General features: G+C 38.5%; 1 protein-coding gene across 1 annotated transcript in view; it reads right to left on the reverse strand.

Annotated features, from left to right (window-relative positions):
• Nucleotides 1-26,639, reverse strand: part of aff2 (AF4/FMR2 family, member 2) — a 149,274-nt gene that overhangs the window by 44,832 nt on the left and 77,803 nt on the right. Inside the window, exons 6-10 of the mRNA XM_069712187.1 lie at nt 24,115-24,201; nt 22,778-22,814; nt 20,731-20,791; nt 15,541-15,595; nt 5,586-5,623 (exon numbers count right to left, since the gene is read on the reverse strand). Coding sequence (XP_069568288.1) covers nt 5,586-5,623; nt 15,541-15,595; nt 20,731-20,791; nt 22,778-22,814; nt 24,115-24,201 — 278 coding nt within the window. The remainder of the gene's footprint in view (nt 1-5,585; nt 5,624-15,540; nt 15,596-20,730; nt 20,792-22,777; nt 22,815-24,114; nt 24,202-26,639) is intronic.

Consider the following 26,639-nt stretch of genomic DNA (forward strand, 5'->3'; position numbering starts at 1 on the left):
TTGAGAACATGTTGGCTGGGAGGGAACATGCAGTGACTGTTCATGGTACCATGCAGGCACATACAAGCAGGATCTCTACCCTGCTGCTTTGTTTCTTTACAACTTTGAGGAGGTTGTGCTATTGACATTTCTGGTACCCTGAAATATAATGTTGAAACAACAAATTATCTTTCAGTGCACTTTGGTTCATTGAGTAATTATTCAAGTTAATACTTGGATTGGATCAGATAAAATCCTGCAGTACGTCTATATTAGATGGTTTCTTGTGTCAAATTCCAAATCAGAAAAATATAACTTTTTCACTTTTTCATGAGAACGTTTGCTGATGAGTTCAATCATTCAGCGTGTACGTCTGTGTTTGTGTTTGGTTGAGTGTGAGAGTGTTTGCCTGGGGCGCTACTGTGGGGAAGGCTATAATAGGTTTCCATTTCTACATATGTGGTGTAATGCTCCCTGGCAGCCATGAGAGTGACAGTGTTGAAAAGGTGTTTCACATTTGAACTCATGTCACCCTACATGCACCCGACTGGCAGGGTGCACCTACCCTGCTTAACCTGTCTGTTTGTAACCTTCCAACATGTTTGTATTATTGATCACGAATGGGAGTGCATTCATCTCTGATGAGTTACATTATAGGACAAGTGAAGTGAGACCACGGGTTTCTCTTTCAGCAGGTTTATGTTTCTGCAGTTTATTGCAGATAAATATCTGAGTATTACATTCTACAAAGGCATTCATTATAAGCTTCCATTTAGAAGTAAAGACTCTTGTTGTTTTAAGGTTATCACTACCGGCTTGGAAGAAGACAGAGATAGCCTTTTCTGATGTCAAAAGCCATTGATTTTACAAGGCCAAACAAACCAATTTCCAAAAATAAACACTGGAATGAAACAGAAAAACAAACAAACAAATAAACAAACCTGCTACCAGGGAATGTAACCTTAAGGGCCCCCGCATTTAATGGCGACATTTACGAGCAAACTAAGAGTGAATCAGTACATATCTTTTGCAAAGTTCAACTTTGGTGGTCTTTAACAAGTAAATTTACACCACTGACCAACAGCAAACCATCTCGACAGTGATGACCTACGAGGAAACAACGAGCCAAAGAGTCCAAAACAGGTCGCCAGTCCATCACAGGGCCAACACGTAGAGACAGATGGATACAAAGACCATTCACGCTCTCTTTCACACCTGAGGGCAATTTATAGAATCACCAATTAACCTGACCTGCATGTCTTTGGAAGGTGGGAGAAAGCCGCAGTACCCGGAGAGAATGTAATGGCACACATTCAATATATAATATGTATTAACTTATTGTCCTGTTGGCAACCAGCCGGACAGCTAGTATGCTAAGTAACAGTTTGCAACTGATGAGCACTTATTTGTTAGCTGTTAGCTTACCAGCTACAGTGTATTAAGTGTATCACCAAGCTTATTAGTGCTTATAAATGTTGCTGTGCTATTTAATGGTGTGATCAGGAGAAAAGCTGTAGCTTAAGCTGGCTGTTGCCAGGTCAATATATTTGACTGACCATGTGCGTCTGTGCTGACTGCACCAAGACTGGTTATCTCAAACTCAAAAAAGTTTGATTCTTTCTGGTTGTTATTTTCTCCATCTCCATCTCGTTTTCCTTTTTTCCTGGTACATTATTGAATGGATGTCATAAAACCTCAGAACAAGGACATCTTTTTCTGTGCATGTCAGAAGTTTTTAGGCTCACACTGTTCACCTCACTATACGGCCCGCAGAGAATTTGTGTCTATTTACGTCCATCTTTCTCCTGACTTGCAATCACGCTACCTCTTAAATGTGCTTGGTGTTCACTCTGAACACTTTCAGAGTAGTTTAGAAAGACAGTGCAGCAGCTATTAGTGGAATCTGGAGGAAGGTTTCTACTCAGCAACGAATAGAAAATGTAACTTTCAACTAGATTCTTCTCTACCCCAAAAGCATTCTGTTAAGTTTCCTGTTGGTGTACACAGCACAGGAAACAGGGACTCGGCAACCTGCAACAGCAACCTGTTTTTATCTTTGTTGAGTTTTACTGCATCAGCGTATTGATTTCCCCATGACGGAAAAGTTGCTCATCCCAGTAATGAATACACAGGACCTTTAAATCAAACAGCTCTCAGCCAACATCCATTTCAAACAAGTCACGGTAGCCTGAACTAACATTACCCATCCAGTAAGATGGTAATGGTAGTACTAGGATCACCAACCCCACAATTACAACAAGTACTTCTTTTACACTCCAGTGCCATTAATATTAAACAAAATTAGAATAAAAAGACAAATCCATATCATATCGTTATTTGCTCACCAAGGTGATGAATGATGCACAAAGAATATAATGGACAAAAAACAGAGGCAGACAGTACACAGATATTCAAGATTACAGAGCAGTAATATAAAAATGATATGATCTAATATACAATGTGGTGGGGTGATATGGTGGGTGGCTGCATGTGTGTGTGTGTGTGTGTGTGGCAGCAGAATAATGATTGGTGTGTGGATGAGTCTGTCAGAACAAGGATTAATATATATATATGTATATGTGTGTGTGTGTGTGTGTGTGTGTGTGTGTGTGTGTGTGTGTGTGTGTGTGTGTGTGTGTGTGTGTGTGTGTGTGTGTGTGTGTGTCTGTATGGAGGGTGCAAGAAGTGTGGGTGAGACAGTGTGTTGTTTTCCATGGGGGATACAGCCAGTAGATTGCTTGCAGCATCTCTAGTCCCAGCGTCACCGTGGATGTGTGTGTGTGTGTGTGTGTGTGTGTGTGTGTGTGTGTGTGTGTGTGTGTGTGTGTGTGTGTGTGTGTGTGTGTGTGTGTGTGTGTGTGTGTGTGTGTGTGTGTGTGTGTGTGTGTGTGTGTGTGTGTGAGAGAGAGAGAGAGAGGGAGAGCGAGAGTGTGCTGTATGTCTGTGTGTCTGTGTGTGCCCCAGGCCATGTGTTACTCTGCTACCGCTAATGAGCCCATTCACTCTGCAGCCCAATCTACTCAACACACACACACACACACACACACACATACACACATACACACACATACACACATACACACACGCGCACACACCGTCACTCCAGACTTGCATACTAATATCCTCAGATTGTGAACACAACGAGCCTCATTTATAAAAGATTCTTATATTCTCATGCAGCTGTCTGGGCTTTAAAACACATTCCAAGCTAAAGAAGAACTTATAAAAAATGTATCTCGGTGCCAAAATCAGCTGTTTACATGAATTCTCTCCAACGTTCTGTGATGTTACAAATGCAACTAACATTTTTTCTAATGATTAAGTAGGTGACATGTTCCCCTGAGATGTTAACACTGAACTAGAAGACAATAATATGTAGCCCACACAGCACTGAATGATGAATGAAACAATGTTTAAAGTAATGCAAATGGACTGTACCACCTCCAGAAAAGTTATTAGTCTTCCATCTGCATTGTCTCCTGCCAATTAGATTCACCATTAGTTCAAATTACAAATTAGCTCATACCTTAACCCATAGTCAGAATAAATTACATGAAATTAAAGAAAAAACAAAACACTCCTCCAGAGAAAGCTGGACTTTAGCAGTGATGACTAAAACATCTGAACATATTTGTGTAATCACGCCCTAAGCCTGTAATTCCGATATCAAAATACGGTTTATGTATTTATTATGAATTTTAAGTGTAAAAAATATGCCACTTATAATTGTTTTTTGTTGCTAAATTCCCAAGAAGTCCTCCAACCTGAACGACTGTATAGGTCATTTGTCCCTCCCCTCTAAATGCCACCCATAGGAGCGTTTCCTGAATTAGTGTGACTGCCGCTGGCATGAAACATAGCAAACATATTTTTACCTCTGTTTGAAAAGGTTTCTGCACAAAATTAAATGGTTTAGGGAAAGATTATGGTTTAGGCTTAAAAGTGGACCTTTGTTGTCACGGTCACAATGGTAAACACATGGTCAAGGTTATAAAGTGGTCAAGGTTAAAAGAAACATTTGGATTGGTTTGAGACAGAAAAAGAAGAGTTTGAACTTAGTCTAAGGCTGTAATAGATAAGTGACTGTTTTGACCCATCCATCCACCCCACATGGACTTTGTGGCTCTACAACTTCATCACTTCATTCTGCAGTTATAATTACTATAGCAGCTACATGGTGCTGTCTTAGTAAAGATTTATTTATGGGTCATAATAAGCTGCTCGCCCTAACAAACTTTAGGGTTTGTTTTTATGGTAGACAAGTATCTAAATTGTTCCAACGGCAGAAGCTCCGCCCTCTTGCTGGATAGGATTGTTTGACACTTTGTTTTATGATAAAAGGATATTCTGCAACTTCAAAAAAAAAAAAAAAAAATCAGATCTGTCACTGACCACCAGAAGTGGTAATTTATTACTCAAATCTTTCATCTTATTTAATTCATGAATAATTGGTGTTGAACAGCTGGACAACTGTAGCTTTTTACAACAAATCTAATATCAATACATAATAATTTTAAATTTCAGAATCAAATTCTCAGAAACAGCACAGACAGCCAAACACTAAGAGCAGGCAGTTTATTCAGTTCAAGATATTATATCGGATTACAGACTTATTATTAGCGATGCATTAACATTTAAAAATAATGTAATAATGGTCGAGATTGAGAAAACTAGTAAAGTTGTCTAATAAACATGGTTGCGTAAAAAGTTGTATTTTTAACTGAAATCTAGTAGAGCAGCTGTGTAAGGTTATATAAATTAAAGTAATACTCAGGAAGAAAAGTACAAGTATCTCACAATTGCACTTACGTACATTAACATAACACAGGATAACAAACAACCTAACAACACGCTCCTAAATGCTTCAAATATCTCACAGCAGTGTTAAAGAAAAAGGGCCCATGCGTGACAAATAGTATGTAGAGACAGACACTGGATGCCTAAATGTGAACGTTAGGTTTGGGTGTGTGAATGCAGCCTGAGGGTGTCATGTAGGCACCTGTTATCACTGATATGTTTCAGTGAAATAGAACCTCCAAAAGCCTTAATAGTGACTGTATTTACAAAAGCTTTCAAATATTACCAATCCTAAAATGAATCTCTGATGTTCACTGAAACCCTCAAACAGCCTCTGGTCACTCAAAATAATACATCTGTACATTCCCACTGAGGGTTCAGTGACTATCTGATACATCTGTACAGCCACTGAGGCGTCTTTGACCGTAACAGGGCTTTAAAAAAACAACAGAAATAAAAAGACCAAAGAATCATCTAACACTGGCCACAGCTACCTCACATGTAGAACATTCGTTTAAAGCCTGTTGTTGGCTTGATATTGAAAGTCACTGACTGCAATGACTTTATATACTCAACCAAAGGTATACTGGCCACCACACAGTACAGAAGGATGAGGCTTGAACTGCTTGTCCGAATGCAAACTATGTGTGGGTTTCACTTCACTTCATTTCTCTTGGCCAAAACGAGTGACAGATCTAACAAGCTACGATATTCAAAATGTGTACATCTTCGCTCCATATTTTTGGAACACAATGGAAATACAATTTGAGATGAATGAATTGTAATGTTACAAAGGCTATTTGTCTTACCTTAGGGCTGTGCCTCTGGCTTTGGGCTTCTCAGACACCTGTCAACACACATAAACATAGACTAAAGGTTATATTCATATTTTAATTCCGAGGACAATTTGTACAAATAACGGAGAGAAAAATGGAGAACATGTGATTCTGTGCAAGATCAAGAATATATCCAACACAGGATGAATGTCATGGCTTTGCTTCTTATCAGACTGGTCACGTTCTTGTTAGGCAACAATTGGAAACCTATTTTGTTTCTGAAAATACAAATAATAATAAAAAAAAAACACTATAGTGTGATTGATACAGTATTTCATAATCAACAGTGAGGATTAAAGTGATTCTATTGATCATCACAGCTTGATTCAAATCCATTCCTTGGACAGTGTCAGTTAATTGATCGATCCTTAGATTAGATTAAATTAAATTAAATTGCAGTAGCACTGTTTAAATAAATAATCAACAATATGTCAACCCAAGTATCTTAAGAACAGCTTTTAATGAGCATCAAAAACAGCTCAGATCATTCATTGGTTTGTTTAACCAACAGCACAGAAACATGTTCAGGTAAATCCTTCAGTTCATCAGAATAACTGACCAAACATGGAGATACATGGTATTTACAAGACAGCGCAAAAATGTGGGGATATCAAACCTACTCTGTCAACACCAGAGTCTGATATATAAACAATAACATATATGAAAATGTATGTGTTAAACTCTGCATATTGTGTGCTCCATACTTACAATTTCTATATATTAAATAACTTAGTGGATAATATTAATACTACTCGTAGTGTAAAACAATGCATTAGAAATTTGCACCTTAAGTTCAATTCAAGATCAATAGTGACCTGAGACGATATCATGGATAAGTAACCCCCACAAACACACATGCACACAAATATATAAAAGTCTATATTTTAAAAGTCATATAATTAGACTGACTGACTAACTGCAACTACAAATGATAGTAATATTTATTGAAATGATATATATACAGGCTGTTATAAAGAGGGTTTGTGAAGTATTTTACAGGGAATAAAAACTACAGAACAACTCAGACTTTACTTATTGCTGCAACTTAAAGCCAACATCTAGTTTTTCCTTTTCACTCTCTTCAACCTTCACTCCTCTTACCCTCACTTTTCTTTCCTCAATGAGCTCTATTCCTCTCTCCTCTCATCCATAAGTAGAAGAGCACTAAAATGACAAGGAAACCTCTCTATTTTCTCTTTATCTTCTCTTCCTTTATCCTCTCCTTCCCCTGTTTCCTCCCTGCCCTTTCTCTTCACCCCCACTCTGTGTTCACGCCTTTATTTCTATTCATACTTGTCCTCCTTTCAGTGAAAGAATGGGGTGATTAAGTTTGTCAGTGAAGCCTTTCCTAACCCCCACCCTTCTCCCTCATCCTATTTCCCCCCCTTTGTCAACTCCCAGTCAATTTTGTACATGACTACATCAATTACAATAACAAAACAAAAACTGTAAACTCAATTTCTGCAAATATCACCCATTAATTTCTCTCCAAGCACTGTAACCCAACAATTAAAATGAATTAGTCAAACAAAAAGAAGAGCTTTTCTTGCCTCTGGCTCCATGTTCTCTCTCTCTCTCTCTCTCTCTCTCTCTCTCTCTCTCTCTCTCTCTTTCTAGGAAAAAGGTGATTAACTGGACCAGAGAAGTTTCTGATAGATCGATGCAAAGCTGCAGGCTCGAACAACAAACCTCCTTAGATCTTTGGCTTTGCAGAGACTTGCAGGGCTCATGGAGAGGATCTATGTGTGAATATATTTAGCTAGCTGGTGGCTTTACTTGGATTTAAATAAAGAACAACCCAACCAGTGTTTATTCAATCTCAATCTCCAGTTACAACACAGCTCCAAGTGTTGTTCCTGACAAAGTGACCATAAAGTGTGGTTCCTAGAGTTTCCAGAAGTAAAATGGGAGGCAGAGCCTTCAGTTTTCAGGCTCCTCTCCTGTGGAACCAGCTCCCAGTTTGTGTTCGAGGGGCAGAAACCCTCTCTAGCTTTAAGATTAGACTCAAAACTTTCCTTTTTGATAAAGCCTATAGTTAGGGCTGGCTCAGGTAGACCTGAACCAACCCTTAGTTATGCTGTTATAGGCCGAGGCTGCTGGGGGACCTCGTTACATGCTGAGCTTCTTTTCTTTCCTCCTACTCTTTAACTGATTCACCTCACCATCTTTTTCTCTCCCATAGTTTTTGCTTATTGTCTGTTGTCTCCATTCAGTTCCCTCGCTCGGCGTAGTTTCTGTCCTTTCTTTTATATATGTCCTGTTTCTTCCTGTTAAGAGGGAGTTTTTCCTTCCCTTTGTTGGAGGTTTTTCTCCCTTAAAGAGGAGTTTTTTTCCCCCTCCTAGCTTATGTGGGAATTGTTGAATTGTTGGGTTTCTCTGTATAATATTGTAAACTCTTGCTGTAAGGACTTTAATGTGTTAAGTGCCATGAAATAACCTGTGTTGTGATTTGGCGCTATATAAATAAAATTGAATTGAATTGAATTGAAAAAGGACAAGCTGTTTTACCGAAAGACAGACAATTCAGACCTTAAAGCTTTTAGAGACGTATATGATTTTATTTCTAAAATCTCCATATCCTCTTCTCTCTTCTTTCTCATGTGGGTGCAAGACATCCAAATGTTTCACAGCATTCCCGGCAATACAGTTTTAACAAGGCTTTAAACACCCCCACACCATCTTGAACGGCAACTGAACAATGAATTCTTTGCTTGTCTTTACGATGTCGCTTTACTTTGCGTGAGAGACTTTGTAAAGCATTTCTAACACCTGAATGCCGAGTTGAAATTCCTGAATTTCTGATGCAACTCTCGCGCAGAGGTTGCATTGCTGAAAATAAAGCAGCTTCTGGATTTTCACTTGTGCAAAAACAAAGAAACTCCAGAGCCCGTATTTTAGCATCTTTCCATTGGTTGCCAGTTGGATTTGACACAGTTAGTCCACTGAAGAGTTTTACATCCTCAAAGACTTTTGATTGAGCTCACAAATATGATTGATCTTTAATCTGTCCTGGACGGTCATCCTCGCCTCTTTCCTGAGTCAGTTTGAGACATCCAATACCGATCATATACGGTGGGTAAAAGACAAAATGAACACGTTTTGGTTTCACACATGCTGTTAAGCCCATGTACTCACTTTAACCCCTTCCATTTACTCAGTAACCTTTTGAACTCATCGATCGATGCCTCTCCATACCTCACACACCCATGTTTGCTATAGTTTGTGCTGACTGTGTAGTTTGCGCTGGTTCTTTGTTACATGTTATCTCTTTTCTAAGATTTATCAGTAGCCTCTGCACTTTTTCTTTTTTTTTTTTTTCCCTGGATACATTATGCTGCTCTTAGCAGAACATAGTACAGATCCTACTGTATTGTGACAGACATAATTTGTGTGCATAATACAGAGTTCATGCCACTGGACATAATCGGAGCTCTGAGAAGCAATACCTATAATCACCCCAAGAGCAAACACATGATGAGGTGCGTGTTCTGCATCATAGCAGCAATTTAGCAAAACTGGTGATTATACAGACAATAAATCTTAACGGAAATTACCACAGCCAACAATAAGGATAATTATTCCAAAACTCAGGCTTGAGCTTCTTTAATTTAAGTCCCACTCCATGGAGTGTTTTGACCTTTGTTCTACCGCCCTTGTCTTCTCTACAAACATCCAATCAACACATTTCACATTTTTCTTTATTTATGATACATTTCTGCCGTTACAGTCGAACCAACCAAAACTGTGGTTTGGAGTCGGGCGATAACTATATACTTTAGACGGTGAACCGGTGAAAGGTCAGCCCTGCTCACCTCAATACCAAGAAACACTGTCAACAGTTACTCCAATCACCAGAATGCATTGTGTGGATAGCCTGTTATGACCAGACCAGGTCACTGTGGGAACATAAAGGTCAGTGGAGATTGGTTAATGGGCGTGGACCTCGGCTTAATTTTGAAACTGTTGGAGCAGTCTTCAACCAATCACGTTGTGCACTTGCTTTTTAGTGTCTACTAAAAGCAGAACGTAGCATTGTTGGGAAGTAACAAACCTCACAAATCTCAACAAGTTCAGACTAAGTAGAGACTAAAGGTGCGGTGCTGCTAGACCGAACCCGAACAGCACCTTGGTGCTTCTTTTCTCCAAATGAGGAAACAGCATGTTCACTGTTCCCATAATCAAATTAATTTACATGTTTTAAGAACTTGAAGACCCAATCACATCTAAAGCGTATGAAATGCAAGAGAGTCAATAAAAACAAATGGATTGGTCAATGTTGTCATACTGACATTTAAAGTGGATTGATTGATTCACATCAACTTGAAGCCTCGTTTTGACCCACACCTGCTTGTCTGTTAAAATTATTGCACCATTCAGTTACTACAAACTTAATACGTCCTGTATCCATTTCAAATTAAACACCGTAGCGTTCGGTAGACAAAAGCATTTTTAACAAGGCTTTTATTGCACGGACGTGTTGGGACTGATATTGGACAATAACACTTTGATGCGTAATCAAGGACAACTAATAAAAATGGCAGGAGTATATTTTGAACTTTTTTTTAAATTTACATTATCGATTATTGAAGGAACAGTATACAATCTTAAAATAGGAAGCCACAGCTTAACTGTGCACACTCCCGTGAGCGCACTCGTGTGCACGCTCGTTTACGTGCTCTGAACTAAATCCCTGGTGGAGACCAAGAGCCAAATCTGTCAACATCACTGCAATTTTGTAAGAAAAACTAAATGATCCACTGCATGACCCACCTGACTCACGTTTGGTAATCACTGCTTAGACTCACGTTTCATAGGACAAGTTCTACGACGTGTTGCAGTTAGAAGAGAATGTCTAGATTAAGGAAATAAAAATAAATCAGGTTTGCCTGATGAATAACATTTACCTGTTTCAGTATCCTGGAACTGATTATGCTGACTCACTGCCCCACTTGAACACAACAGAGCCATTGTTAATGTTTTACGTAACGTCTCTGCTTTTCCGATTGTGATAAGCCAAAATCTCTGACTATGTGTATCCAGTTGAAGTTGGTTTAAATTTTGTGTTGACTTGACGGACTTTTATCAACAGCAGTCCTAATTAGATGCGGTTGGATGAATACAGCACTTACCACCTTCGTCGACCACTTTCCTCAAGCACATCCTCGAGGCTATTATGTTTATTTCTTTAAGACTGATTTAATCCGTAGATGTATCTTGAACCTCCACAGCTGACATTTTCTCACATTTACGACATGTAACAGCACACATACGAATAATGTTTTCGCAGTTAGCCACGGTGTGTAGTCAACATGACCACGCTCCCCTTTCTGTGCTGGGCATTTGTACCAGCTGAAGCTGTGCTTTTATATAAAGATTGAACTTTTAAGCCTGACTTTGCTCTGACCAAGGTGATCTGTCATCACAAGCGTGCAGAGAGAAGAGAGAGAAATACAGCGAGATAGAGACAAAGGACACTCCTGCAGTGGTAATGGGGTTGCTGTTTTTCTGTCACTTTCTAAAGTCATTAGGAACATCTCTCTTTCCTGCTATCACTCGTTTCCTCTCCTCTTCTCTCCTCTCTCCTCCACCTCCCTCTTCCTCTGTTCTTTCTCTCCATTCCCTCCTCTCCTCTGTCTCTTTCGCTCTGTGCCAAAAACATATTCATCATACTCCTCTGCTGCCCTCACAGCGTTGTGCCACAGCATACTAATGACAGTGTGCATCTGTGTGTGCAATGTGTGTGTGTGTGAGAGAGAGAGAGAGAGAGAGAGAGAGAGAGAGAGAGAGAGAGGGAGAGGGAGAGAGAAAGAGAGAGACACTGTCAGCATGTGTTTATATTTATGCCTTTGCTGGCGTAAATGCTTGTGAGTATAAGTATACACTGTATGTGCTTGTCTGTGTGTGAGGGTGTGTTTGATTATGAATGTGTGTGTGTGTGTGTAGTGTTTTACTTCAGGCTATAAAAGCTTGATAATACACCATGCACTCATTTGCTATAAGCCTGTTAACAGCATGCACAGGAAAATGCCACTGAATTCATTCTCTCTCTCTCTCTCTCTCTCTCTCTCTCTCTCTCTCTCTCTCTCTCTCTCTCTCTCTCTCTCTCTCTCTCTCTCTCTCCACCTCTTGCAGAGCCTCTCGCTCAGTCTTCTGGTTTTCCTTCCATCTCTCTTTCTCTTTATCTTTGCCTTTTGTCTGTGTTGTTATCAGTCTGTCTCGTCTGTCTTTGTCTCTGTCTCCCTCACTGTCCCACTAACTTCTTTACTTCTTTCTTTCTCACTTCCCTCTCTGTTTATGTAAATCACTCTGCATGTCTGTGCTGCACAGAGATGGACCAGAAGATAAAAATACACAGTGGAAAAAAATGTGTGGTGAAGATTTAAGAGAATATTTCAACATTTTTGGGAGACACTCTGATCCCCGTAGTGAAATAGAAAATACTCTTTTCCAAGATCCACTCCTGCCTCCTTGTAGTTACCTCCTGGCATATAACAAGTATGTTCTTTATTTTTATTCCAAAATCTCTATTTTCCCTTTATCATAAAACTATTTGAAAGGTGTATGTGTACATTTTTCCAATCAAATGTGATCTGAGGCAATTACCTAATGCAATGATGAGGAGGCACACCAACACCCTTACATTTTAGCTTACTGGTGTGGTGTTAAGAAGTTGAATTGCTATTATTTTGTTGTTTGAATAGTTTTTTTTTATTTTATTTAATCAATCTTTGAGTGCAGTGACAACATATAGAAGTCTTGTCAACACAGTACGATTTCCAGATATCATTCCTTCACACACACACCAAAAGCTGTGCTCACCAATTACTTGGCAACACTGGAATAGCGATTAATGTGAGGTTTCTAAACCCGTTACAGTCTGAATGTTTTATAATCATACTGTGTCAAATGACAATTATGTAATATGAGAGCTGTCATTCATAGTGATGTTTTATTGGGAAGTTTCAGCTCATTATGTAGCTGTCTGACCTGTAATTTATCTGTTTTGGTTCACTCTCACTGCTGCTGTAAATAAAATGCTTTCAATTAAAAAGCTCTAAAACCGCTTCACAAACAGGCTTTCATTAGATGCTAGCTTGTTGGCTGAACACAGAGAGGCCTCCAGTTACTGCAGCACATGAAACTCAGGCCAAAAACTAGTTAGAAACAAGTAAAAATAAGGTGTTCTACTGTAAGATTGACCTCAGTTGAAACTGAGTGAGTTTACTGATGACAAGATTTACTCCTATGTAAATGTAACAATATGTTTAGAAATGAACATGTATTAGTATGGATGTAACCTGAGTATTGAAATTTGGTGCAGAGCAACAAGTCATTTTTGACAGTAGATAGAATCAAAATACTTTGATCAGTACCATGATGATATCAAACCGAGCCCTACTTGTTTACAACCTGTCTGATTATCTGCAGTTTGTGTCCCCAGTTGGATCTGTTTATAATGTTATCAATGTATTCCCACACTTTAGTCCTTTAAAGTCCCAACAAAAAAAAGTGTACAAATTTGAGCTCAACCGCATTGTTTGGAAATGGAAACTAAGATTTTACCAACTGACATCCAAACACATACCTCTTACTACAGCATGGTATTACTAAGCCAGCGACTACAACGTGCAACCCAAATCATACAGTGATACAGCAAGAAATAAAGGAAAAATTATGTTTTTCAGACAGAAAAGTGAAATACAGACAAAGAAGAAACATTATTGTATGTATCCTATTTTATCCTGTCTATTCATCCGAATACTAAGAGTAATCATGTACTGTATAAACCCTGTGATTAAGGAGGCCACTACAATTCTGAAAGCACACTAACTGTAATTAACAGATCTACCTTCAGCATAATTATAATAACTAAAACCACTATAAATGACCTGCCATCATTTGTAATTATAATATCTACCATCATGGTGATTATAAAATCAGAAGGCCAGTTAAAATGGGATAAGAGGAATCGGTATCTCTTCATTAACACAAAATATCTCGCAGACTCTTTGATGAGCGCTGATATCTGTCTGCACAGTGGGGGAGGGGGCAGCAGCACGACCCCCACTGACTGCTTTGAACTCATATCTGGCATCATTAGTGCATGATGACAGTGATTAGCTGAGAAAGGGCCACCATGCCAATTTTCATACAGAAAAACAAGACAAGAAGAGCAGGACCACTGCACAGCTCATGTGCAAAGTGCCCCAGAGTGACAACCTCTTTAGTCAGTGGACACTGAATAAGCATTGTGATACACCCCCCTCTGAATAAAACGCAACAGGATGCATCATTGCTCCAAGATCTGTAAACATGAGGTCGTGCAGCAGAATTTTTACCTTTAAATAAAACGCTAAGTTTTTTAGGGGGATTTTTTTGCATCCAAAATGACTGTACAGTGTGCCACCACATCACTTACTGACTTACTGTATTCAATTATAATCATTTAATTAATTGATCCACATAAAAAGCTATCATAAATTGATTAATTCAATTAGCATTTCAATTATGCGTTAAAACATAAAGCAAGAAATATGAGATCATTAAATTCCCTTAATCTCTCTTTAGATTATTAGTCAATAATTACATTTAAAAGTATTACAACGCTTTTGAAATCATTTTTTATCTTGATGCACATCACATTTGATGTCACTTTTCTGCATGTTTATGTACAGCTTTAATATTTACAGTTTCCATTTCATAATCACTTTTTAATTGCAAGAACAATCTCACCACAACGTCCATTAAGTAGCTTTGATGTCGCATGATCATCATCCAAAAATGGAGTTTACACAACGTTATAAGCAACTATGGTCAAACAATCCTTAAAGTACTCAGAGAAACTGTGAATTTAAACTTCTACTATTCCATGATAACTGCAACTTCATATGCAGAAGAAGGTCATGTGATCTGAGTGAAAGCTCCAGAAACACTGCCAAATGGACCTGCCGTTCTCAAGGTCGAAAACTTTGAACTTCATGTTTGGACTTTTTTTTTTAAACTTGTTTACTTTTTAGTGCATCATATTAATGACATTTTATGTAATAATTTTCAATAGCTTTTTCTGAATACGTATTTGATTATAATTTTAAATGCTGTAAAACTTATCATTATTTTGGTGACGTACACATTACATCACCCTTCCACGTCTGACATCAGACCAGTGGTGCCTTTCACATGAGGCACATGGTAAAACTTGTGTATGGATAACAATAATCTGTCCTTACTGCCATACATAACTAGTTCTTTGCAACAAATCAAACAAAGATAATCTGATTCGAGGGAATGTGCTTTGTGTGACACTTGTCAGCGGGTAATGGAAACCACTTTCAGTGGGAACCAAAACACGTCAGCTCAGTCCTTTCTGACTACACAGTCATGTATAATTCCTCTGTTCTTAAAAAAAAGTGAATTTATGGAAATGTGTCACTTTGCTACAAAGTAAACACTTCAACCCAATCTCAGCCCTACAAGATAGTTCCAGAAAATGATGGGGAGCTGAAAGACAGCCCTTCCTAACAGTATTTACACGGTAACATTTGCATCATAATTATTTTATAGTTTAAGTATAAACATCTAAGTTCTGGGTAGTTTTTTGTTTCTTGGCTGTTTTTTTTTTAATGTTCTTCGGTTGTTCCTGCAATGATTTAATAACTTCCACTTAGAGTTGACATCACAACATTTTAATTGCAAATAGTGTTCTTGTCTGTACATTCCTGTTCACGACCTGAGGCAGGTCATTCGTGTGAAGCATCTTCTCATTCATTTAGAATAAAATAAAGATTTAGCTGATTATTGACACGCAGCACCAGTGTCAGTAAATGTCACAGTTGAATTTCATGTAAAGTATGTTAGTAGATATATAAATAAAGGAAAAGCCAGAATGAGCGATAATGCAATAATGAGATGGAGTGCAAAGGGAGCTCACCTGTTGTTCGGCATCTTCCTCATCACTGCTGATCTTCAGGTCATCCTCCAACATTCTGCAGAGAGACAAAGGGACGTGTTATTGCAGCCATGACCTCCTGTCTGCTTGTATTAGGTCAGATATGGCAAGTTGTGATCTGCAATTCCCTTTGAAGAGCCTTTCTAGTGAATGTATTAATTACACAGCAAAAGGAGCGCTGGTGGTTCATGTTGGGGGATGAAGAAGCAGACATTCACCTCTGAAATACCCACCAGATGTTTGACTTTGAGAGCTGGGAGAAAAGAGCCAGATTGTTTTTTCACCTGGAAACTTTCTGTCTGACAACTGCTGACCTACAGCCAAGAATTCCTTGGAAACAAGGACGACGTGGTCGGCCGAGATTTGGCCGTACATCAGGATTGTGCACTGATGTTTTAAGAGGCTTTTAATTGGAAAAAGAACCTGGTCATTCCTTCTATTAGTTGGGTTTGTTTTACTCTCCATGCTACAGATCAAATTCCGACAGTATAAATGTACAGTGTGCTGCAAAATGATAAACAAGGCACAGTCGATAACTTGACCACCCTCGTTCCATCACCTGTTCCTTACCGCACAAATTATTCAGTATTTATGTGCTGTGCATTGGCATCTTCCCATGTTTTATTGCTTTATATAAACCCTCCGCACAAACTACTGTTATTTTAAGCTGGCACTGCTATTGTTATGACAGGGGAATCCCCTAAAGGGATTTTTACTGCCTCACGAACCACTCTTGTCAGTGCTTGCACCGCTAAAAAACACTCCCCAGTGTTGTGGTGTTTTCAGATGGGGCCGTACGAGTCGTGAATAACTGAAGCACAATAAGAAAAAGCTTTGCAGATAAGGGGCACGGTGCAGCACACGGCGATGATAGATATGTTTGAATGAATGAATAATGGATTCATATTTTATTTCATAAGAAGGGACAGATGGAGAGAGGGAGATAGTGAGTGAGATGGAGATGGAGATGGAGATGATAATGATGAGGAAGTGAAGGGGAGCGAGTGGCAGGATGAGGAGAGGGAGAGGAAGAAGAGCACGGCAGGGAAATGAATAAAATGCACAAGGGAGAAGAAGCATGTACGAGGAAGGAACCAGTCAGATATAAATGAGTTATGGACTGACGAATCTATGACCTCCAGAGCTTCGAAAGCACAACATCAAAGTTCAACTAGGTGCAGATGCTCTTAATTACCTTTATAAAATGGAGTCTTTTATTACTAAAAGTAAAGTGCTGGTAGAGCTCCACTTCTTGTGGAAGTTTGTCTGAGAGGATGTTAATATTTTCCGAAGCCAAATCAAAGCCACACTCTGCTAATGACTAATTGCTCGACACTCCACTGTGAAGAACTTTAGATGCACATCTACTCTGGCTGCAAAAATCAAATGTATGCATGAACTGGCTGGCTTAGAGGACAAACTAAAGCTGAAGAAGCAGCTCACAGCATCTCTGCTTCTTCTCCTACTGTGCTTAACATGTATCATCCTTTCATTTAAAAAAAAAAAAAAAAAAAATTAAACTCTGTTTTGGTGCTCAGGAATCATTGCTATATTGAACATTTCCCCTTTAACCATCTTTGAATAACTTATGAGTATCTGTAATTGGCATCACTGCTAATGCAATCTGCTCAGGTCAAAGAATATAGAATAAAATACATACAGTATATCATCTCTGTGCCAGAATGTTTTTCTGGGAAACAGTTTGATCCCTTGTTGCGGTCTCGCTGTTCTGATTAACCCGGTATCCTGTTGCCTGTTGTTTTTTTTGTTTTAAAAAAACATTATTTTGATAAGCCACTACCTGCCTGGAATCACAGAGCACCAATAGCAGACAGACACAGTTAGCGACTATAGCTGGTGAATACAGTGGAGCATTTAGCAGCTCGAGAGCCAGTTATTTCCCTCAGAGACCAAAACAGTGCAAGAAGGGGAGTGAAAATAGGACATTATATATAGGCAATGGTCTGCTAACATGTTCGCCATTTCAACTTTATAAGTAATGAGTCAGTGTTGACTTTATATCCTGTTGAGCTGCTCTAAGTGGGAATAAAAATATCATAATGAGGTGACAACAAAATGACACTCTAGCAACCAACTTCATGTTTTCCTCTTACCAGTCATCTGTTTCTCAGGAGTACGTATTTAACAGCAGTCTTAACACCCTAAAAAGACCACAGGCAATTGGACCTATAACCCTGGCATTGATAGTGCCTTGCTGTATATATGGTCCTCCACAGTACAGGGTCCTGCTTCGACATATTGTTTCAGGAGCTGGACCAACATGGGAAACAACTTCAGCACTACGTTAGAGCCCTTTGTGTTAATAAAACAAAGAAGTGACACATTTTCTGGGTTTCTATGGCAGTAAGACTCAAAAACTGACTTCACCAGGAGAGTTTTACTCACTTCTTCCGCTGTGTTTTGTACATGCACTTGTCTGAACTTCATGTGACTGGATCACAGTGTAATGAAACTCTTCAAGTAGATTTTTGTTTTTTTCATTACTCTAATAAAATAAAATAAATAATAAAAAAAAACAAACAGCAAAAGTTTCTTTGTTTTTCCTGTATAGAGCCTAGTTGAGAGGGATTACTGTTGGATGAGTTTTCTGTAATGCCGGACATAGGAAACACTCAGCAAAGAATACAGCAATTAGCCTCAACAGCTCAATTATTCTTGAATAAAACAAGGTAGGCCTATTCATTATCTAGAACATTTTATGCTTCTGAGCCTCACAGTAAAAACAGAATTGTCTAATGGATGCAGTAAACCAGGCATTGTTTTTAACCAATAACAATAATTTCACCCCAGTAAACAAGGCAGCATTTATGTTTATATACAAGATGGAGAAAAAATACACCTCAGGACATGAAATCAACAGAATCGACTTATCAGCTTTGGAGGCAAAATAGTGTAATAACGCACAAAAAGCACTACAGCTCCGACAGACATCCTAATAGAGATATAATTAACTATTCAACAAAGTGGAGAAAATGAGAATTTACATTCTGACCTGTAATTTTAATCAAACCTTCCAGCTGAATTACAGCTAACTTCTAAGATTGCCTTGACTTTTTCTTAACTTGCAGCATGTTTGCATCATCTTTTGACTTTTAAAAACCTGTTTTTTGACACCACACTCCCCACGTATTCTTTACTACTGTTTTTAAATTAGCCTTTTAACGAACCGTACTAATAATGCATTGCACTTAGCACTTGAGGACTATCAATTGATGTAGTAACACAGGAGTTCTCATATTGTACTAATATGACACATAATATGGCAGCAGACAGGGTAAAAATCCTCTTCCAGAGATAAAGAAATTAACCTAAAAGAGGCACATCATTTGTTGGAAGCCAACCAAAAGGTAATGTTTGAAGTCATAACATTGAATTTAGATAATAGTCTGATAGTGCAACAAGATACAAGTCTCCAGTTTAGGTCAAATTTGTATCCTTTCAAACCCAGAGCACTTTGTGTTATTTGGATAAAGGACTGTTTGCTAACCTCATCCTATTTATTGTTGCTGTTTGTGCCTGCCAAGAGTTTCTGTTCTCACACAGCACATCAAATTTACAGTGGCAGAGCTTTTATCAGCGGTAGCTAGCTAGTTAGCTAAATAGCTTGCTGGAAAATAGCAAATCATGCGTTCAGACAGCTGAAAATTGGAAGAGTTCCCATTTTGGAACAGCACCCAGAAAATGTGCCTTATTTCTTCTGTCAGGGCACAGAAAAGTGAGAAACAATCTTGTCATCATCCATACAGTTTATGGTAGTTTGGTAATGGTGTTACTTGTTTCCATTTGTATTTTCATATAGAACTTTATTCAGTTGTTTTCATGTCCATCTAAACCAAGACTCCCAGGTAGAAGACATATTGTATCTCAATGGGACCCTTTCTAGTTAGGTAAAGGATAAATACATCAAAAATATGTAAAAAAAAAAAAAAAATTTAAGACAACTATATGTTTTTTTGTTCTAACATCAGCAGGGTTTGAGAAAAACTTGAAGCATAAGGACCAGCCAGTATGTCTGGCAAAAGTATTGCTATCTTGAATATGTTTCAGGTGTGTTTGGCTGGAGTTGTTGAAATGTCAACTTCACCAAATTCAAATATGCCTGTGTACTGACAAGAATGTGGGGATACAAGACATATCATAATGGGTTGTGATATATTGGAGTCCCGTAAGCAATGTGATTTTTTTTTTCTTTTATAAAATTTGGGAAAACTGTCGTAGTATGTAGCACTTGATTAACACTATTTCCTGTCTTAGTTTACATTGGTATGCTTGTGTGGAAATGTCAATTGTAAAACTGCTAGTGGTCTGAGTTTAACAGCACAAAACAAAGCACTGTCTGCCACAAATCTTTACCTGTAAACTATACATTTAAAATTGATACAGTGTTTTTGAGAATTAATGCAAAAAACATGATATCACAATACTCAAGAGATAAATATTTCCTTACAACCCTAAATCCAAATCAACCAAAGGACAGATGTTAGCCTAGATGTTACTTGATGTTAATGTATTTTTAGTAGCGCTGATAGCAGGCAGGGTTGTGGCTCCCACGCAGTGTGACGTGACTTTTAGCAGTCAGTCAGATAGCAGGAAAAATGCTCTGGTCTGTCTGTATTTCACTTTTTCTCTTGCGTTTTTGGTTTTACAAAATATAATGTCCTGTGGTGCTTCGTTACAGTTCCTAAACTCTGATTAGATAATTCCTGTTAAAGGTGTCGACAATATCTACAACAAAATCATCAAGCTTGCTATAGTCAAGCACAGAAAAAGTCTTTACAAGGACTTATTCTTAGTCTTTACAAGCCAAGATTTCTGCATCTCCAGTCTCATTCTGCCATGACTCCTGCTGTACTGCTCTGTGAGTGATGTGGAGTGGGCTGCTGCCAGAGATGTTGCAATACGCTCCTGGCTCACGTTAAATTAATGTAGCTACACTTTCCCGCTCTGATCCACACAATCTTCTTTTTCCTCCTACCACCAGTGAATTTCATCCAAGAGTCAAGTTTAATTTTACCTTGAGGCAAGAAATTCTCAGTTTATGTGTGTGTGTGTGTGTGTGTGTGTGTGTGTGTGTGTGTGTGTGTGTGTGTGTGTGTGTGTGTGTGTGTGTGTGTGTGTGTGTGTCAGGGAGAGAGAGATAGAAATACTCACGACTTCTGTGGTGCAGTTGGAGGTTTAGCAGCAGGCTTGTTAGCTGATACAGTGCATCGCTCTGCAACACAACAGAGGACATTCAATCACCGTATCACTGTTTTGCATGTGCTGTGGTTTGTGTGTGTGTGTGTGTGTGTGTGTGTGTGTGTGTGTGTGTGTGTGTGTGTGTGTGTGTGTGTGTGTGTGTGTGTGTGTGTGTGTGTGTGTGTGTGTGTGTGGTTACTGTTTGACATGAAGCCAAACTCACATCACTGTAGACTTGTAGTATTATTACATTGGAAAATATGACAATCCGCTCCAGTGTTATTTAATGACTGTGTGCAGTTTTTTGCTTTGGTAGCAGGATTTTAAGTAAAAACACCACATAAATGTCCGTTTGCAATCAAATTCAAACTGAATAACATTGTCTAACAAAAACTTGAGGATTAATTTTCTTAGTGGAAATGAAGACTTTTAGAATATAACCCTTTGGACTGTATTTTATATTCTAGTCTGTATTATTTCTTCTTTTCATACAAGTGATAAAAGTCTGCCAGTGGGGAAATATTTGAACTTTATATACACAGCACAAACATCTGAAAACACAACAGGGTGGGTTTAACAAAGATCAATAACTTTAGAAAGGCTGTTGATGATCTTATCCCAACTGATATAATTACATGTATATATATCAAAAGACAAAAGAGATTCTACCAGTTGGTCTAGATTTATTATACACATATGCATGTTTAGATAGTTACCCCTTATGGCTTGAGAGGAGTTTGTTTTCACTGAATTACCAGAATGTTGGCCACACATGCACTTCTAGCGCAAATAACTTGCCCTTTAGCTCTTTTATTCATTAAAGGGTAAAGTCCCCAAATCTGTAAAACTTCACTTTCTACCTTTTTTTCCACATAATCTTGATTCACATTATACCATCAGGGGTTATCTGTGCTTGGGCTCAGAGACAAAAGTCACTAGTTTGAAAAAAGTCTACGAGAAATGGAAATTTGACAATTCACCAGGGAGGAAGGGACAAATGAAAAGAGCTGAGCACGTCCCAGACCAATGTCATAATATTCACATAAATATATACATATACCTCATTGGCCACTGCTGATTGTTGCAGTGATATGTCAACATGGCTGTCATATTGGTTCATGAAAGTTTTGACTCCAAAAACATTTATGTTTATTCTCCACAATAAAGGACTCTCAAACTCTCTGAATTTTTTTTCCATCTGTTTGGTTTGTTTAAAACATCAGATATGTATCAGTGATACATGATACTTACAAATTAACACATACAAATTTACTCTTCAAATGACACATCACTTACAGAAATTATATATAGAGTGTATAATGTAACAGAAAATAATTTTCTGTTTATCTCTGAAATTTAATTTCTTTTTGCTTAGTTTTGGCAGTTTTTTCATTATCATATCCAAAAGCAGCACGCAAGTTGTTTTTTTTGGACCATTTGAACTGACCAAAGCCATGCTGTAATATGGCACATCCCACAAAGGTGATACGGTATCTGCATGTACATTCTCAATCTGTGAGTACTAAGGACTATTTACAGCAAGTATTGCCGTGTGAATTGTATATGGATACATTATCTACATAATGACATCTGATCTATGGGCTTCTGCTGAGGTTTTAGGTTTATCCAGATGTGTGTGTATTTGTTAAACGTGTAAATGGAGTCTAAAAAAAACAAAGACTATACGTTTTCAACAAAAAAAGCTTCCTTATAAGGGTTTAATGTTCTAAAATAACATATACTGTAACAGAATATTTTATCCATATTGCCCAATTCTAACTGAAGCTGATCAACAGTCTGCGCTCCACTCGCCACTTAATCATGTTTGTTGGATGACTTGTTCAGATGAACACAGAAAGATAAAAGCAAAGGTTTTCTGATGATCATTCCCCAATGGCTATGAATTAATTTGAACATCAGCAGCTTTCTCACATTTCTTCTGGGTGGTGTTGCCTTTATGGCCTCTCTAGTGTTAATTATCGTTGAGCTTGTATGTGAGTGTTTACGCTGGGAAACTTACTCTGGGTGTTGTAGCCTGAGGTCACATGCTGTGACTCCTACAGAGAGCGAGAGAGGAGAGAAAGCCAGAGGGAGATGAGTTGAATGAATAAACCAACAGATGTCATTATTGATTTCACAGCGGTACAAAGACGCTATTACACAGAGTTCAGATCTTCTCATCTCCCCGCGTCGACGCTCCACCTCATTCTTAAAAATCACTGGCAGGATTAGTGTGACGCTGGGGGCTGAAAGCGCCACAACAGTCCTTCCTAATTCATTAACAACTGGGTCAGATTTACTGCCTCTGTGTCACCACCAATGAGTCGTTTTACATATTAAAAGTGATTCATAAAAGCGCACAGCAGTGGAAAATGTATCACCTGCTGTTTCACTCAGAATATTATTGGCATTTCAGGTAGAACTGTTGAATGTGACACTTCTGCTGGTTTTAATTTGACAAATATCCCCATTATTTGCATTACAAGGCATCATAAAACATTTTTGGTTTCGTTTGTAGGAGCAGGTGAACATTTTCTTACATCCACGGTCTGAATTGTTAAGTCTCTGCTTTTATTGTGATTCAGTTGTTGTTTCTGAACTTCACTTCTGAAACATCACCGGAGGAACAAACTGCGTGGGTGATAATACAATATCATTTCCTTGCAATTTCTGGTGAGGAAATTTTGTCTTTCTCCAAATGACTTTCAGCTCTAGCTGTTATTACAATTCACTTATTTTTAATTTTTTTATGACCAGGAAATCATTCTTGCATGGCACAGGGACCAATACCAAGAGTTTCAAGTAGAAAATGGAAAGGCCTTAATAAACTGTTTTTGGTGATGACTGAAAAGAGTCAAACATGGCGCAGCATTTTTAATAAGATACTTTTTATACTGAAGGCCTGGTCACAATAACATTTACAATGGCTTTAATGTGAAAACAATTTATTCCAATGGAAATGCCAACATTTTTTGATTTGCTTGTAGGCGTAAAGCAAACCTGCACAATTAAAATTTCTCTGATACATTAATTTCTTACTTTTGCAATGCTGTAGCAATGCTATATATTAGTTGATTGATGAGAATCTCAATCGACCATTAAGTGTCGAAGTTTAAGGAAACATTTTCAACTGGGTCCTATCTTTATCCACCACTCACTGACTCGCACACAAATACAAGAAAATATGTCAGAGCCCAACAACATGAAGAGCATGACAACAACATTTAAGAAAGCACACATTACGAGGCCTGTGATCCATAATGAACATGCTCTATTAAGGCTTAATGTGAACAGACACAATGCTTTTACTTTGGTGACTAAAGGTGTTTGGAGTGGGGCAGGAAAGTGAATACTAACCTTGTTTGGGATGGGAAACTTGGTCTGATCAGCTTTCCCCGGAGTGTGTATGGCTGTGAGCGGTGGAGGCCAGGAGTGGGTCATCTCCTGAACACACAAACATATGCTTTTACATTATTATAAACAATTCATAATAAGTAGAATAATGATAGAATTTCTTTCATTGTAGCTAGAGAAATAAAGGTTATAAATCATAGTAAATGTAAGTTTGCTCTTGTGTTGCATGTACCTGGTGAATAACAAAGATGATTAAACTTAAGCAAATTTGAGCAAAGGGTTGCTTACGCAACATCTTTGGTGCAGAGGAGGGAAGTCAGCATTCAATCAAGGTTGTGCTGCAACATCCCCATCAGAGCCAACCTTAATATAACTTATTGTATAAACTGAGAGGTGCATGGGGAGTTAGTGGCACACCAGGGATCAGTCTACTGAGGGCGAATTAAGTGTAGAGCTGTTGAATTATCGAAATAAAAGCTGACTTCAGTCAGCCGCATTACCACCAAGCAGCAGCAGCAGCAGTAGCAGCATCCCCTTTCACACAATCATCTCAGTTGAATTCCAGTCTCAATATGTAAAAGCTTTAATTAGTTAACAAGATAAGCAGGCATGAGTGTGTATATGTCTGTCAGGTATTGGCTGTTCCTCTTTCTCACACACTGGAGAGGAACTGCACATCAAGGGAAATGTGCTCACAAAGCGAAGTGTTGATATGAAAAATTACCTGGTCATCTTTCATAAAAGCACTTTATCACTTCCTTCTCTCTGTGTCACGCACACAAACTCTGACACATTGTAACTGGCATATTTGTAAACTGATTTGTCATTACAGCTATTTAGTCCATGTTGTATTTTGTCCTGTTTAACACACATTTACACTCACACGACTGCCTTACAGCAGGTCACTAGGTCAAAGGGATTGAATTTCCCATCATGCATCTCTTCCTCCCTCTGGAGTGGATGACTCATATTCCTCAGATGACGCATGTTTTCCTTTATGCAAGAAACTGTGTGTGTGTGTGTGTGCGTGCGTGCGTGTGTGTGTGTGTGTGTGTCTGTGTGGAGAGAGGAAGGAGGGTTAGGGTGCTTGTATAAGTGAGTTCAACATTAGTATGCGTCTATGTGTGTTTTCCCTCTGTGTTTCCCTTGTAATGCACTAGGCCTGACGACATAAGGTGTGTTGCTAAGCAACTGCTCTCTGACATCATTATGTAGCTGCTTGAAGAGTTCCTGTGATTTGAAAAACGTGAATCCTGATTACTCCTGAACGTGTGTGTGTGTGTGTGCATGGGTGCGCGTGTGTGTGTCTACAGCTGTTGTATGAGTATAACTCAGTCTGTCACATTTACACAGACGTCACTGTGGTTTTCCTGTTATAATCTATTAGTCATACAATCCATTATTTACCATCTATTACACCTTACAGTTCAAATATTTGAGACAGCTCAAAGTTGATTTGCTTTTTTAACAAAAGTTAATGAAACTGTCTGTAATCATAATAACAATACAGTGGGACCCAAACCAAAACCGGCTACAGCTAAACTTTAAAACAGAGGTGCTGAAATTCTTTCGTATGATCGGCCAAAAATGTATCTGGATGTTTATGTTATTTGAAATATAATTTCATTGAAATTGAATTGAATTAAAAACTGGGCTACTTTGCGCTAAAGGATTTCTTTCCATTCCATTTACCCCCATTACATCCATTCTCCTTCCCAGGGCATCAAATACCACCATATTGTCAAAGTCACTGTCATCGTCACCATGACGACCCAGGTTAGAGAAGGGGGTCATGTCATGAACCACAAAGGGTAGTAAAGTCCACTTGGGGACAAGATAGTTGGTGATTGGATAGAACAAACGTAAGACTTCCACCCAGAAAGCCGGTGTTCAAGTCCGTGAGAGAACAAAAGTCACCTGGCTTTGTTTTAAGTAGCGATAGGTTTGAAGTTACTCAAGTTACATAACGTACGTACAGTAACCTATATGGCGTCTGTCATAAAACTACTTATTGTAGCCACAAACCATGATCTTTTCCTAACCATGTGTTTTTCAGTGGCTCAACAGAAGGCAACTTGTGTGTATCTCTGTGACGCCAGCGGACTGTGATAAAAAAGGAGTATTTGACACCCTGGGATGAGAATGAATTGACTGTACTGGGGTTGTAACAGAAACAGAACTGTTTAAATACAATCTTTCTTTTCTTTCTTATGTTATGTAGAGACTCTAAGTATAAAAATGATCATTTGCTTATTTCTTTGGATTGCTAATGTTTTGTGTTTGCAGTTCAGGCATTGCTACTCATTTAAAGTGGACATACAGTTATAAAATCCCCATGGGTACATGTATTTACAGGAGACAGGGAGAAGATGTGTGTCTCGCATCATAAGGCTGTCCAAATGATCCAAACACAGTAAAAAAGTCAATATGGTCTTTAGAAGGTTTGACACAATCTCTCTGATACACACTGTTACCCCGAAATGAGAAAACATCCGGAACAACAATGTTCCCGTGACAACTGCCTTGTA

This window comes from Brachyistius frenatus, unplaced genomic scaffold (genome assembly GCF_029030835.1).
Source record: "Brachyistius frenatus isolate BFR_SWC_R1_liver_20210118 unplaced genomic scaffold, ASM2903083v1 Contig_107, whole genome shotgun sequence".
NCBI classification, from domain to species: Eukaryota; Metazoa; Chordata; class Actinopteri; family Embiotocidae; genus Brachyistius; species Brachyistius frenatus.